The sequence below is a fragment of the Phaethon aethereus genome, assembly GCF_964289735.1.
Source record: "Phaethon aethereus genome assembly, chromosome: 5".
NCBI classification, from domain to species: Eukaryota; Metazoa; Chordata; class Aves; order Phaethontiformes; family Phaethontidae; genus Phaethon; species Phaethon aethereus.
Genome location: NC_138579.1, coordinates 35,410,850 through 35,426,028, shown reverse-complemented (window position 1 = coordinate 35,426,028; position 15,179 = coordinate 35,410,850). Strand labels below are relative to the sequence as shown.

The following is a 15,179-nucleotide window of genomic DNA, read 5'->3' as shown; positions in this document are numbered from 1 at the left end:
GGCTGTAATCAGTTCTGCTCGCTTTGTTCCCTGCCTTCGGGACATTTTTTGAAAACTTCATGGCAGGGGCTGATGAGAATATACTGAGCAGAGGCTGCAATCTGATGGTTGACTTGTTGATTTGTAAACCTCTTAATTCATTTTTTGTTCAATTTAATCTTTTCTTTCTTAAGGAAAATTAGTTGAATGTTAGCCCTCTTTGCACTATTCACCTCTTAAATTATGCTCATTTTGAGGAGCTTGTTATGCCTGAATAAACATGAAATGACTTGGCATTTTCCCATAAGAGGCACACCCATTTTAATACCATGTATTTACCATTCCTGGAAATGTCTCATTAACTTCTGAAAATCTGTGAGCATGATATTTTTGGGCTACTGTAACACACCTCTTGGCAGTCACAGAAGGCAGTTTGGTTAATGCCTCATAATATCCATTTTTATTCTCAACATGAAGAAAGGCTCTCTATAGAAAATTGATGCAGTTTGCTCTGCTAATTTTCATGCTCATTCCAATTAATTTAACATGACCCAGATTTTCTTCCTCGGGCTCATCCTGACTAATTAGTAAGGCAACACCTAGAACAAGTTCTGTTTAATAACATTGAGGAACACTAGTTGTGAGTGATTTTGATGCTAATAAAGATATTCACTGATGGGACAGATATTTGATGTCAATTATAGTATGTAATTTAGAAGTCCCAATGTGCTGGATAGAGTATAGGAAGGCTGGCGAATCACTATGGGAGACAGGTTTTGGTTTTTTTTTTTTTTCTTTTTGTTAAAAAGACTTCCAAAGCACCTTGCGATCCTCAGGGACCAATTAGTTTATTTTTTTGTACAACTAGTAGTATTGTCAACTAATTCCACCGTAATAGGTGAGGTGGTGCTGCTAAAGATGTACAATCTGTGAACCATCAACGGGCAGGGCCCAGGCTTGCATTATTTTACCGAACCTTTCCCCTTTTTCGGGGAAAAGCCACCAAGGGTACCAGCAAGCAGCACTGGCCAAGGAGAAAAGGCTGGCCTGCTTGACTCCTTGATTTAACTTCTCTTGCCTTGCCGTTGTCCAGACGAATCTATTTTGTAAAAAATAAATGGAGTTGAAAAGGTGGCCTCGTTAGTGCTTTGTAAATGGATTGCGAACGCTGACGTTTCTTATTTCAGAAAAATGGCCCCAGACCTGCACTCCACGTGATAATTCTTTCCTGTGCTCTGAGAGCCGGGGAGAAGTTAACTCCATCCAAATGTGCAGGGCTGGTGCGCGCGTCAGTGCCCTTGCTGCGAGCAGCAGGGCAGCAGAGGCAGGTCCCGGTCCCTCCGAGCACTTCTCCTCCTCCCTGGGGAGCGGGAGCTCGCTCTGTGGGTGCCACCCGTCCCAACAAACACAGTGTGTGTGGCAGGTGAAGAGTGAGGTCCAGAGACTGGTTTGTCATTGAGTTCATCGGAGGTAGAAATGGGAAATGCCAAATCTTAGTTTTTCCACTCGGTCTCTCACAACAAATTCCCACGTGTGGCACAGGAACCAGGGATGAGTAAAGCCTGGATGACAATACTGTTCGTGCTTCACCATTTTGGTCAGCCACGGATACAAAAACCTGTGTGGTCTCTTTACTGAAGCTGCAGCACTAAGACTTGCTTTTGCTCGTAGTAACGTGAATGGAAATACTGCTATTTAGCTGAAGGAGAAAAGAAATAAGATGTCCTTGTGTATCTATTTTGATCACAAGTACTTATGTCTGAGAACCTGCCTTCTAACGGAGTATTTCAGGATGTAAAGAAAGCATGTTCTCTAAGATACACATTTAAAGATGAAGAATTAGTAAAAAAAAATAATCATACTCAGACTTAAAAAAAAAAAAGCTCAAATGAGTGTGGGAGTGCATTGACATGTTTATCTTTAAAAGTAATAAAACAGAATATTCATTTATCTAAGAGCCACCACCAATTACTAACAAAAGGAATATTGTGTATTACTTCCACAGCAGTTTTCGCTGAAAGCTGTGTTCCTTGCTCATTTGAGCACTTCTGAAAATCCTTATCCCTGAAGTTTGCTGAAAGTCGCTTTCTGAGCCAGTAACAGAAAAGGGAACAGAGTATCTTGTGTTAGACAATGCTCCAACACTATTAGCATGTCAGTTCTTAGCTGCTGCATAAATCTCTGCAAAGTTTTAAAATCTGGCGTAGTAGAACAGAGGTAAAAATATTTTAACTATAAGATTGCAAAAGGAGGTGAATGTTTTTGAGACGAATCTTAATTGTTGTAATCCTATTTGCTTTTTTTTGACTACCAAGCCCTCTCATTGGCATCATTTCACAGAGTTTTTGAGAGGAGGGGGAGAAGGAGAGGGATGGAGGGACTGTGTGACGTTTCTTCTAATGCATAATGCATTTAAACACTGTAATTTGCGGATTGATGCCACTAACCAGCTGAGAAATGATTCCTGTGAACAGCCTTGCAGTAAGGAGTCAGAGAGGACCATGCCTATGGTGATTCCTAGCTGGTGTCGGAACATGACAATTCTGTTGTTCTGGGTCAGCGGCGAATACCTCACTCAAATGGTGCAAAGTCAGCCAGTTCTTAATTTTTTATCTCCTCAAGAGTGCATTCAGTGACTTTATCACTGAGAAGAATGAGTCCCCTGCCTAGTGTGATCAAGATCTGGAAATGTGCTGCATCAGCATGTTTAGCCCGGACTGCTACTTGATTGGTGGGGCTTAGATTTGATCTCATGGCATACATGTCATACATTCTCTAACTGGCTAGGTGAACAGCCTGTCCAGTGGGAAACTTAGTTTTACCCATCTGAATGAAGGGAAGTCTCCTGACTTGCCATTTTTTTTGTCTGGTATCCCTATATACAGCCAACCCTATCTTTTCTCAAGCAGGTAGTAGGGTGGCAGAAGTTCTCTGGACCCCAACTTGTGAGGTCCTTTCCTAGGAAGAGTTCAGGGACACAAACCAGTCTGGGAAGACTTTGTAGGCACTGCATATTTGTCTTTTCCAACACTTTCTGCTACAACAGAAGACTTGAAATGAGATTACAGGCTTATGAACAGAAAAGCAAAGCATCAGGTGTCAGAGTGGGGGTCTGTGCCTTTTACTTTTGTGTTGTGAACTTTTAGTCAAATAGTGTTATAACAAGTCAGTGCCCTGTGGTTTTGCTATTTTTATGCTTCCTTATTTTCTATGTCAAATTAATGGAAACTTTTGTCAAATGCTTTCCCCATGTCTCTAATGAAACGATGCGTTGCTCTGTCACTTCTTTTGATCACTTAAAGCAGGTCTAAAGCATCCTATGGGAAAATTTGGGTAAAGAGAGAGGTGAAGGCTATGGCCTTCCCTTCTATTTTGTTTGTTTGTTTTACTGCATTATCTGGAAACAACCCAGTAAAACTAAAATGGGAGAAAATAAGCCTGTCTGATGTCATAAAGGTCTTGTTTTGGTTTGGTTGTGTTTTGGTTTGTTTTTTTGTCAACCAGTTGAAATTTTCTGACCAGGATTCATATGTCTGTATGCTTGCTGCTTCTTCCAGTTTGAGGCATTAAGATATTCTTAACTGTATCTTCCCTCATGGCTGGAGCCAGACTCAAAGAAACTAGCCAGGCCTAACTAGGGGCTTCAGCTCTTAAACGTTTGCTCTTATAACCTGTCTACTCAACTTGAAGAACAAAACGCTTCAGGCTTTTCCAGTAACCACTTTTAAGCATCCGGTATATACAGCAGATTAAGGATAGATGGTTTACTCTTTACGAAGTTTCTTGGAGGAAAAGAACCCTGAAAACTGTTACCCTGAAAGTAAAGGTGGGCAGATCCAAAGCACGTGGTTGTCAGCTGGAACGTGATTCACCAGCAGCAGCAAGCACCGGATCCAGCCCTTTGTTGTGAGCACCAAATGGCATACCGTTTATACGCAGTATTAGTTATGTTTCCGAATACCTAGCACACTGTATTTAAAGTACGGGCTTTAACTTAAACCTACAAGAGCAGACTGTCAGTGTTCCCACGTAACCCTTCACATTCTGGCATTTTCCAGACTGCCAGCCAAATGAACACTTTAGGAGGAGGTGCATATATATGTCTGCAGCACCCAGCGGGTTAATCCACCCTACTGTGCATAGGTGTTGGAGCTCTTATGGTATGTAAGACTTGCCAAGTTCGGAGTTGTTTTGTATTTTTTTTTTTTTTCTGGACTATGCATTCATAGCAAGCATCTCCTCTGATGTTGCATAAGGGATTTGTGAATGCATACCAAGATGGTACTCTTATTTGTGTTTTATGTAACATACACATTTGTGTACATTTTATAACCTGAAAAAGCTTTATGGTTCATTTTGACACTTTTCTATTAAAACACTTTTTTTTTTTTTAAGCATTCAGCCATCCTCCATTTTTTTTAATACATCTTAAAATAGACTAATATGCGTTTTGGACTTGTGGCCTAACAAATGTCCTTTTTAATAACTGAAGCTTTTAACTTATTATTTCTCAAGATTAAATGTCTGTTACCTTTCTAGTCCTAACTTTTTTGTGGAAATGATGAAAAAATCCTGTTAATGTGTACTTGTATGCAATATTTCAACTGGCACATTTTTAATAGCTAAATAACCCTGAAACGAGAGGTTTCTAATGTGGTCGGTACTAATAGTCTTGCTGTATTAGTGGGCATCATTTTAAAGGATGTCTCCTGAACAAGCAGCTGCATCCAACAGCATGTTGTCTAAGGGGAACTGCAAGACATTAAAATATCTCACAGTTTATAAGTTTGCAACAGCTGTAAAGAAAATCGAGATGCTCTGGCTATTTTCCTTTTCAAAAAAGCCATTTTTATTCTTAAAGAAACTAGATTAATGGTTTAATGAAGAACAACAGTACAGGATGTTAGCCATCATCTACTTTAAGTTCTCCACATTGTTACATTTAAACAACTGCAAAATATTACGGGTTAAATATTGATGAGATATTAGTGAACTGAATTACTTAACTTCAACTGCAGGTAACATTTTAATTAAACTTGTCTGTTTTGCCCACATTTGATATTATTCTAATGACAAAAATAACAGGTTAGCAAATAAGAAATGGTAATTAAAATGTAACTTTTTAATGTATATAAACTTTGGTACAGTTGATTGAGGAAACTGAAAACTTATCCCACTTACTCCAACAGGGATAGAGAACTAAAAAAAGAAAATGGTCTCTTAAAGAAGGTGTGCTTCAGGCAAGGAAAAAAAAAAAATTTTTTGTCTCCTGATTTCTTTAATGACTTGTTATTGTTGTCTCAGCTGTAGCCAAAGTCTGCAGCTGGTATTCTTAACAGAATTACTATGAGAATGCTAAAAATACTTCTCTAAAAATATATAAAGAAGCAATTTAAAAAGAACTCCATTTAGGCTGCAGCACAAGGACATTTTGTGTGACAGCATTTAGTAGGATGAAAAATTTAAACAGAATAATAGCTATTTACATTCACACTGCAAAGTAATTACCAAAGCAGACAAAATACTTAAACCTAATTTAATACTGCTTTCCTTCAGCCTAGGTGCCAAAACCTGGGTGTAAACATCCCAACTTATGCTGAGGTGGGGAGGGGGGGAACTGAAGTTAAAACCGTGTAGAAACAAGTGCATTGAACATTTTCCCAGTGAGGTACAAAGTGAGTTTCACTTTTAAACAGGAGAGCATCATAAATCAGCATAAACCACAAGTTTTAATGAGTATATCTCCTCTGGAATTGTGCAGTGCTTGCAATTCTGTGTGAACAAGACAAGGATCCGGTCTTACACTCCTTACTCAGGCAAAACTGCCACTGACATTAATGATAATTTTGCTCGAATAGAATAAAGTGCTCTGTGGCGGTTATACCAGCACGAGGGGTGCGAGATTAGGATAAACGTGTAAAAAAAGTACAACTTCAAATGGCTGTACCTTTGACTTCTCAAGCTAGCATTTCCTCCAACTACAAGGATCTTAATTATAACATTTGCTGGTTCAAAGATTAACATTTAGCATTCTGGGAAAGACTTTCTGGACTTCAGTAACCTGATCAGTAGGGTCTCCTTTTGGTCTCTGCCTCTTTCTGGTTCTTTGTATTGCAGGGGAGATGATAGTATCTGGCACATTCCTTGGATGACTTGAAGATAGCAGCCTTCTGTGTTTGGGGCTGAAAGATTGTGAACTCTGTGTTAGCAGAAATGCCACACAGGGGAGGTGAATAGAACATTAAAAAAGCTTTAGCTTTAGGTACTGCAGCGCAAGCAGAGTTGAATTTGAGAGCTGGGACTTAAGTGGACATTTGTCCCTGCTTTCTTCCTTAATAAAATCTGAGTGTTAAGTGCGGATAAGGGCATTCGAGAGATCACTAAAAATGAGTCATTGAGTGCCCAGAAGAGCTTTATTATGATATACTGTGGAGAACTTTAGAATAACCATGTACTTTTTACGTGCTTATTGGATGCATGTATGAATTATTATTACAAAAGTAAATTGTTTTGTCCTTTGCTGCAGAAGCAAAATAATTCGCCAAATTAAAACATCAAAATAAAACTCATCAAAAACTGGATCTATGTGGTCCTTTCTGGCCCCATGTTCCCATCTAATTTTCTTTTGCCCCATGAAAGGCTATCGAGCAAAAAACTCAAGCTCCAACCAGCGATGTTTGTTGTGCTCATGTGTGTGTAATCCATTTTGAAAAACCCCGACACAAATAGTAAATCTGGAAAAAAAATCTCAGTGCAGAAACCCTGACTGGCCAAACCGAGTTTAAAAAACCCCAAACAACCAAAATTTTTAAAATCCCCAGGCTGATATCTGGTTCCAGGAATCAGCCCTTGTAGGTAGGGCCAAGAGAGGTCGCTTAGTTCAGTTTGGTTGCCCCAGTAGCGATTAGGTCGAAGGAGTTCTTCTGCTCCTGAAGTTCCACATGGATGTTGCCACTGCCCAGTTAACCAGTGTGAAACTACCATGGAAAATAAATTATTAAACTATACTGTTATTACTAACTTGCCAGCTCCAGAGAAACAAATGCAGCCACATTTACATATGTGTCCATCTGTCTGTTTTTACACTTTATGTCTTCAGCCAGTGGGTGAAATTGTTTTAATCCAAGCTGCAGTCTGATTTTTTTTTTCTTTTTTCTTTTTTTTTTCCTGCTGATATTTTTCTCTGTGTGTATGTTATTTGTAGATGGACACGCATATTCTTGACAGTAGCTAGTTCTTAATTGTCCTTTTAAGTAACCTAATCTATCTGGCCACGGTAGTTTTAACGGGGGTAAGCAGCAGAGTTCTCCATGGATAATTTTCGTTAGTTAGCAGATTGTTACCATCTCAATGTTGCTGAAATCCCTAATCTCAGGTCAGCGTGAAGCTGCAGTGGTTACAATCCTGTTGCCTGATGCAGTGTGAATGGAAGTGCTTTCTGTCAGAAACATGTGGTCTCTTCAGTGGAGAGCCTGCGTAAATCCTGTGTAAATAGAGGGAGGCTAACAAAGGATGAGCCCCTGCAGCTCAGAGCATTTGGAGCCATTTGGAGGCTGAATTTGCTAAATGCTGCTTATATCGCCTGAAAAGTTGAAGAGAAAGGAGCATAAAATCCCTTCTTTTTTCTCTTTCTGCTCCTACCCTGGGGGGAGGGTGTTAAGGGCCAGGGAAGCCTGAGGTAAGCCTATGAAGACTGTTTTTTCAGTGCTCTTTTGAGTGTGAAAAAGGTGGCATGGGTCACTGTCCCCTCTTTAATGTCGGAAAACCCACACAGTTAGTAAATGTTGCATGTAAACTAAAGCATTTCATCCCTTCTCCTGCGCTCCACGGCAGTGGGCCATGAACTAGTCACTTGAAAATCGCAGAAAAATTTCACTTCAACATGTCTGGACAGTTTAGCACAGCAGGAACGTAAGAGAGATCAGTAATTAGCAGGTTGCTTTACTGTTCCCCTTGTCTGCATGGGAATACTTTTTTCACCTGACGTGAAAAAATGTTGGGTTACAATGAACGAACCACAAACCTACTGGCTGTATAAAAGAGCTTAAAATTTAGACTGGTGTTTACTAGTTTTCTCTTTAAAAAGCTAGAAAAATACCTTGTTGGCTTTTGAATATAATCTCTAAGTATTCTCAACCCACTTCACAAATAAACACAAGCTTTAAGCACAGACAATTAGGGGCACAAAAAAGCCATCCTTTTTTCTTAATTTTGGACAGGAAAATAATAAAAGGGGAAATGTGAAACGTTGCAGTTCTGCAAATAATTTCAAAAGATTTGAATCACCAATTTTATAGCATGCATGGCTATCACAATAACATAGCTGGAATGTCATTCCTACCTTTGAGTAAATAAAATATTGGCAAAAACCTTTTTGAAAAGAAGATAAATTAGTTATTATAGAAAGGTGCCTATACAGAAACAGAAAAGGAACAGGTTTTATTCTGTCTCTTGTCGTAAATACACGTTAGATACCAGATAGTATGCAACTCTCTCAGCCTTTAGCACGTATTGCCAGATGGCAAGAGGGGCTTGTTCCTGACTGACGAACTATGCTAAAATGTGATGAGACTGAGTAGAATAGCTTTGTAGGTGAGGTCTGATAGTGGCTTAAATTTTCTTCCTTTTCTTCCTATTTGCATTTACAAAAGTTATTAATGCCTGGATTGTGTGAAACTTGTACATGTCATCTTTACGGTATCGGCCCCGTGGAATTGCTGGGTTATATTCTGGAAGGAAAAAAAATCTTCCGAAAGAACAGCAGAGAGAAGGCCAGCTCTTCATCTCCTCCCTACCGCTAGAAAGGCAAAAGAATAACATCTTCCGTAGTAAGAGAGATGGTAGTATTATATGTCTGAAGTCTTCCTGTTCTTTCTAGTGCACCAGTGTCCAGCCTTTCTTTCTCTCCAAGATGCTCGCTGAAACATATGACGTAGCACCATGGGACGTGTACCTGGTGTTGCAGAGACACAAAAGGGGAGGGAAGGCAAGGGGCTGATTACAGCAGCTCACTTGAGGACACCCCACTCCAGATGGGCCAAGTAGCGGCTGAGCATGCAGGTCAACTTAGGATGCCTGTGTCCAGTCTAAACAACTTCTGATGGCTCCTCTCCTCCCACAGTCAGCAAAACCAGCACACGTGCTGGCAGAGCACTGCTGACAATGGCACAGCTCTAAGCTGGGGTGCCCACTTGAACCGTTTGCGGTTTTCAACATCCCAGGTTTGCCACCCATAACCTATCCTAACTCAGGTTCCCGAGGCAGTAAGATGCAGTAGATAAGTAATGCTTCTGTGGTGTGAGGAGACTAAGTCAACTTCCATGAACAGTGATCATTAAAAGGAGGAGAAAAAAAAACCCCACAGCCAGCACTTCATTCAAAGAGCTGTGATCTGCTGAAGCTGTAAGGCTAAAAGCCTGATGATTTTAACAGGGTGGAACGGAGATAAGGAGTTCTCCTGAAGGGTCTTTGATTCTGGAGCTGACCTTCCCTCTCTATTAGTCCTCCCTACAGCACAGACAGTCTTATCTTCAAAACCTATTCAAACACTTCTCTTTCCAGCTTTTTGGCAGTGGTAATTAACTAGATTTTAAAGATTTTTCTCTGGTGGTGATGTGGATCATATTACTAAGTTGAACATTCTGAGTAATAATGGTTTACAATACTTGATGTGTCCAGATGGACACATTATAAGTACAAACAAATAATTCCAAATTGTGAATATAAGCTGTATGCAGATTCTCCTCTTTGTTTTGCATTTATTTCTACATATTCTGTTCCCTTAAAATACTGGACTGAATAATTGTAGAGTAGTTTCCTTAAGATCAGCACAGTGCACTGCATCTTTCCTTTTCAGAATCCTTTAGCTTGGTTTTCATATTGCTTGCCCTATTCCAAAAATGGTGAACTGTCTTTCTTCCCTCTGCCTTAGGCAGCCCTGCTCTTCTCTCTTTTCCTTTAGCATGACAAACCATAAAGCTGTAAGGGATCTCTGATGGTGAATAAACTCAAGCACTGGGTTCTGAAATGTATTTTTCCAGAAATCACTTTTCTTCCTGCTCTGCTTGTTATGATGGTAATAGAAACTATACAGTTTGAATCTGGGCTGTTACCAGGCTTCTGTGCTTTGGCCTGACTGGGTTATCCGTTTCAGTTATCATTTTTTGTAGATTGGGAATCTGTTATTCACCCTGTTCACAAATGATGAAAAGACTAGATGAGCAGCTTTTAAACATCACTTGCTTCGTCTCTTGCTGGGTCTTTACTCTGTGAGGAACACAAACAAGGACTAGGTACTGTCAAAGAGGAATTCATTGATACAATCAGGTTGGACAGGCCTTCTGTAGGACTGGACTCCGTTTCCTGAAGAGTCCTTAGCTGTATGAACATTGGGGTCAGCAAGCTAGTCCGTCCAAGGAAATCAGTTTGCAGCAAGTTCAGTTTGAAATTATGGTGCAATGGAAACCCTGCTCTAACCACTTATTCGTTATTTTTTAAATAAGAAGTAATCTCCTTTGCTTTCAATGCAAAATAATGTATTTTGTGGGCAGAAACCCTCTGCTAAGGGTGTCTGCACACAGAGCTAGTGTGGAAGCCTCACTTCCCGCTGTGTAAAGAAGACTTGCATCTTCAGCCTCCTCCACAAACCCTTTCCCTAGAAGAGAAGGTCTCCAAGGAACCCTGTGTGGGTCACTTTGCAAAGTTTCTTGTAAACTCTCTCCATCTTTTATAGGGGTTATTGAGACTATTACATAGCATTGATATAATCTCAAACAAGCTGGGTAATATGCCTAATTCTCTACTGGCTTGAATCCTGCGTAGTCATTGACACCTCCACAACGAGTGCCACTTAAGAATTCTCCACTTTCCTAGAACAGCGATCGGGTTTTGCAATCACTTGTACTCTTTGCACAAGAATAAATGAGTAAACAACGTGCAAAGCAGGAGAAAGTCGCCCTTCATTTTTATTTTGTTTCTGCTGCTGTGTGAAAGAGAGAGTCAGTGGGCCAAAATCTAGACTTAATTTCCCCACTAGAAAATTCGGATAACTATGCTTATATAATTGCAATTGCCATACAAGTTAGGGCTTGACTCTATTCTTCTTACAAATTACCATCCAAATCAGGATATGAACAGTTCACGTAAGCAGAATCACTTGTAATGATTTAAATCTGGATTCTTTCACAGAGCAGATAAAATAATATCGTTAACCAAGTCTGCCATAGCGTGACTTGCATGTCAGTTTGGTTTGTATCACTTTTGATAATTTCTTTTTCTTCATTTAAAGTAACTCATGTTTATTTGGGTACATCAAACTAGGATCAGTCCTTCCATATCCAAGGAGTAAATCATTCCATCTTGGAAAAGTCAGTTACAGGCTAATGCGAGCAGCTGTAGTCCTGTTAAAGATATGACAATACAGGTTAAAAGGATTGGGCCTGTAGTTCACCAGGAGCAACAAATCTTGCTGTATTCATCTTCTGAGGTCATCTGGAGGTACAATATTTGAATTGCCTTTCATGAGGTTATGGAACAGATTAGGGAAGCACTGACTCTAACCGCTGATTAAGGTCGAAAGGCAATGGGAGCTTCAGCCGAACTTTCCTCTCCCGGGCTGCTATGAGCTTCTTAAACCCAGGACATTGACAACCTCTCCAAAAGGTCTAAACGCTGATTTAGCATGTAGGTGACTCCTGCTGAGGACGCTCACAAACAGGAGAGCGTGTATATGCAAACAAACAGGAATTTGTCCATCCAGAGAGCGAAGCGGCGCTTCTGCAGCACGGGAGGACGGCGCAGCGCGGGAGTTTTATAGCTCCACGCACCCTGTGCATGCACACATAGCTTTTACATAAAGAGACAAAGATATCTTTATCTGCACGACAGATAGACAAACAGACTGACTGACTTCAAACTTGCACTTTCAGTAGGGATTTCCCCCCCCCACCCATCTCTGGGTACTGCTTTTCAAAACTGCCTGAGGCTACAGTGCAGCACCTCAGATCCCCAAGGCCCATTGCCTGGCTCCTAATAGCCACTCTCCATCTGTGTCACATGAACAGCTGATGAGATAGCTCCAGTGTCTGTATTTTGGAGAGCATATCCACCCAGGTTAAAATGCTGGGGTTGCCAAGGAGCAGTCAGAAGCCATTAGTGTTTGTGAGAATTTGCCTTGCAGCAGTTCCTTGGCATCGTGGAAAGTGTGTGTGTGTGTGTGTGTGTGTGTGTGTGTGTGAGAGAGAGAGAGGTAGGGTGGAATATATGGGGGGGAGAGAGCAACAGAAAGGAGCGCTTTCTAAATAACCAATATCTTGCAAAAGTGAACAGTTGGTCACAGCATTTAGGGCTTCCACAATCTCTTCGATTAGTTTGCTGTGATTCAATTCCCCTTTCTCTGTCCTTAACACAAACAAACAAACAAACAAACAAAAAAAGCAAAAAGAAAAGGAGCATGAGAAAGAGAGCAGAGACTTCAGGGTCTTGCTCTGGTGTTTGGGCAGATGGAAAGGAGCTGCTCTGCCTTGGGGCAGGGTGGTTGTAATGAAGTGGCCTGTCAGTCTGTAAATAGTGAGGGTCATCTCTTCCATGTGATGGAGGGTATCACATTGCAGTGAAAATGGAAATGTCAATAAAATTAATCTGCCAGCTCTTTGCTGTGGCTTTTTCCGTCTCTCCGGTCCAAAAGGGTTGGTTTTTCAGAGGGGAGGCAGTGGAAGAAGGGTGATCTGGCACGGGAGGGAAGATGGAGCTGAAATGCAAGTTTTGAAGCAAACGGGCTGTATGTAGCAGCAACATATTTCGTTTAGTAGCACTACAGAGCTAGACAAGGCTATAGGAATTAGCTCGTGAATCTATAGCATTCCTCAGGAAGCTATGGAGCGTCTAGCTCAGGCTACATTGAGCACAGAGTTTATTGTTTTAGGCTTTCTTGGACAAGGTTTTTACTTAGCATGGGATTTATGGCATTTACTGCTAATGAATGTCTATTCTTAAATTACAAAAACCACCGTCTCAGCACAATTCCCAGATGTCCTTCCAGGACCTCGGCTTCTTAAACACCAGCAGGGAGCATAAACTCTCCACTTCTCTGTTTTCCTCTTTCGTGTGGCTCCGGGCTAATGATGTGTAAGGAAAACACAGCAATCTATAAAGTCTCAGTGCTGTCCCAGTATTCTTCATTTATTTTGCATTTGATTATGCCACAAGTCGGATCTTGTTTCTTTCCTTTTTTTAAAGTTATTAGTTCAAATATTAATGTAGGAATATGGCATATATTGCTGCTCTTGATTGATGCCTTCCCAAAAACAGGAAGACGTGCTCGTATGAATTTTAAGAAAGTAGGGGTCCTGCAATGCCTTGCCAGAAGAGTTTTTCAGATACATAATTTAGATGCCCTCCAGGCAGGCTTTCAAGGCATTTTTGCTGGAGGGCAAGAAAAAATAACTATGACTGTTAAAAGTAAATGATTTTTGCTAATGCACAATTAATGCCAGGGAAAAGCACAGAAGAGAAAGATGTTGATGGAAAGTTCTGATTAAGTGCGAGCTCTACCTTGATGTGCATCTCTTTTTTAAATGATAATAATCACTGAAGCAGAGATGTAGAAGTTTTCATGTCATGCAAATGCTACAGGCAGGGTCATACTAGGTGTACGTGTTTGTGCGTGCATATGTATGTGTGTTGGGAGGTGACGGGTACGGGGAGGGGCTCATCTGACAGTGTGTTATGTGCACTGAACGGTGACATGGTTACTGCCACCTCTGCAGAGGGCCTGGAATATATAGACTACAGAACATTTAACTTGATTACTTATAGTACGTATTCAGAATGGTTGTAGGGATGCATTTACAGTGAATGGGTTTTCTTGTGGCAGGTTTTCCCGCATTGAATCCCATAATTGACAAAGAGCTATTGCACTATGTCAAGCACACAGTTATAATTGAATTAATGATATATGCATGTGTGAAACACAAAATTAGTATTTGGAGAGACATGGTTTCTAATTTTTACATATTTCTATCAGCACTCATATATAATGAGGAGCTGTATGTGCCTGACCTAGCAAATCAAAATAAAACTGTGGTAGTGTCTTGGTAATTAATGATACTTTTTAACTTCTGTATTTTGTTCATTAAATGTCTCCTCCTTCCTGTTTTCCTCTTTGTTGTAGGAGATGGTTTAGACAACAGTGTAGCCTCACCTGGTACAGGGGATGACGATGACCCAGACAAGGACAAAAAGCGTCAGAAGAAAAGAGGCATTTTCCCCAAAGTAGCAACAAATATCATGAGAGCGTGGCTTTTCCAGCATCTCACAGTAAGTGGTGCCCAAAACCAAAATAGATTTCTATTCATGTGCCTAATGAGGTTTATTCATTGTTATTAGAAATCAATTGTCCCCATAATTTTTGGACCATTATTAGGGCTCAATTATTGTTGCTTTTTTTTTTTCTTCTTCTAGATTTTTTTTCTTGGCTCTTGGAATCATGACAAATCTGAAAGAAACCTATATATATACACGTGTGTGTGTGTATATATATATATATATATACACACACATGCCTGTAGAGAGAGAAAGAGAGATAGTACAAAGCTTTAGCATGGAAAAACACCTACATATAAAGTAATCCTTTTCTGCTTTGAACTATTTAAAATGTTCCCAAGGACAAAAAAAGGGGGTTTCTTGCTTTAGCGTATATAAAGCTCTGCCTTCTGGATTCTTTATTGCTGGCCTCTGTTTACACAAACTTCATATGTATGTGGTGGAAGAGAGAGACCCAGTCTGTGTGTGCTGACATACACTGTGGATGTTAGAGCAGTCAAAGCAGCAGCTTGCAAACTTGTCATTGTTACTTTTAGTGAGAAATATAGAAAGCTTACAGGTTCCCTAAATTCTTCAGTTGTGTAACAGGGAGAATAAGCACCTGTTTAGCTTCTCCTCAAGTCCATTATGTTAAAAGCTAGCCACATTCACATTTGGGAGAGAGAGATTAAATATGTGAAAATGCAGTGCTTTCCATGGGCTATCTTTATCCTCTTGCTTGCAGTTGGTTTTATGTGTTGGTGTTCTGTTGGCTGTTACAGCTTCACTTAGGCATCAAAACACGCTTCCACGGAAAACCTAGTAACACTCTTCGTAGTTTACTTCATGTGGGAAATAATGGAAAGTGGTAAAATTATCAATTGATTTTCCTCTTCCTC

At 40.3% G+C, this 15,179-nt stretch overlaps 1 protein-coding gene across 7 annotated transcripts in view; it reads left to right on the top strand.

Moving 5' to 3' along the window:
• Positions 1–15,179, top strand: part of MEIS2 (Meis homeobox 2) — a gene marked incomplete at its 5' end in the record, with an annotated part of 173,778 nt that overhangs the window by 38,240 nt on the left and 120,359 nt on the right. For 5 of the 7 annotated variants that reach the window (XM_082000486.1, XM_082000485.1, XM_082000484.1 and 2 more), the window contains one exon: positions 14,150–14,295. In XM_082000486.1, the coding sequence (XP_081856612.1) occupies positions 14,150–14,295 (146 nt within the window). Of the gene's footprint in view, positions 1–4,037; positions 4,140–14,149; positions 14,296–15,179 lie in introns of all 7 variants that reach the window. The other 2 variants (XM_082000488.1, XM_082000487.1) reach the window with 1 other exon arrangement.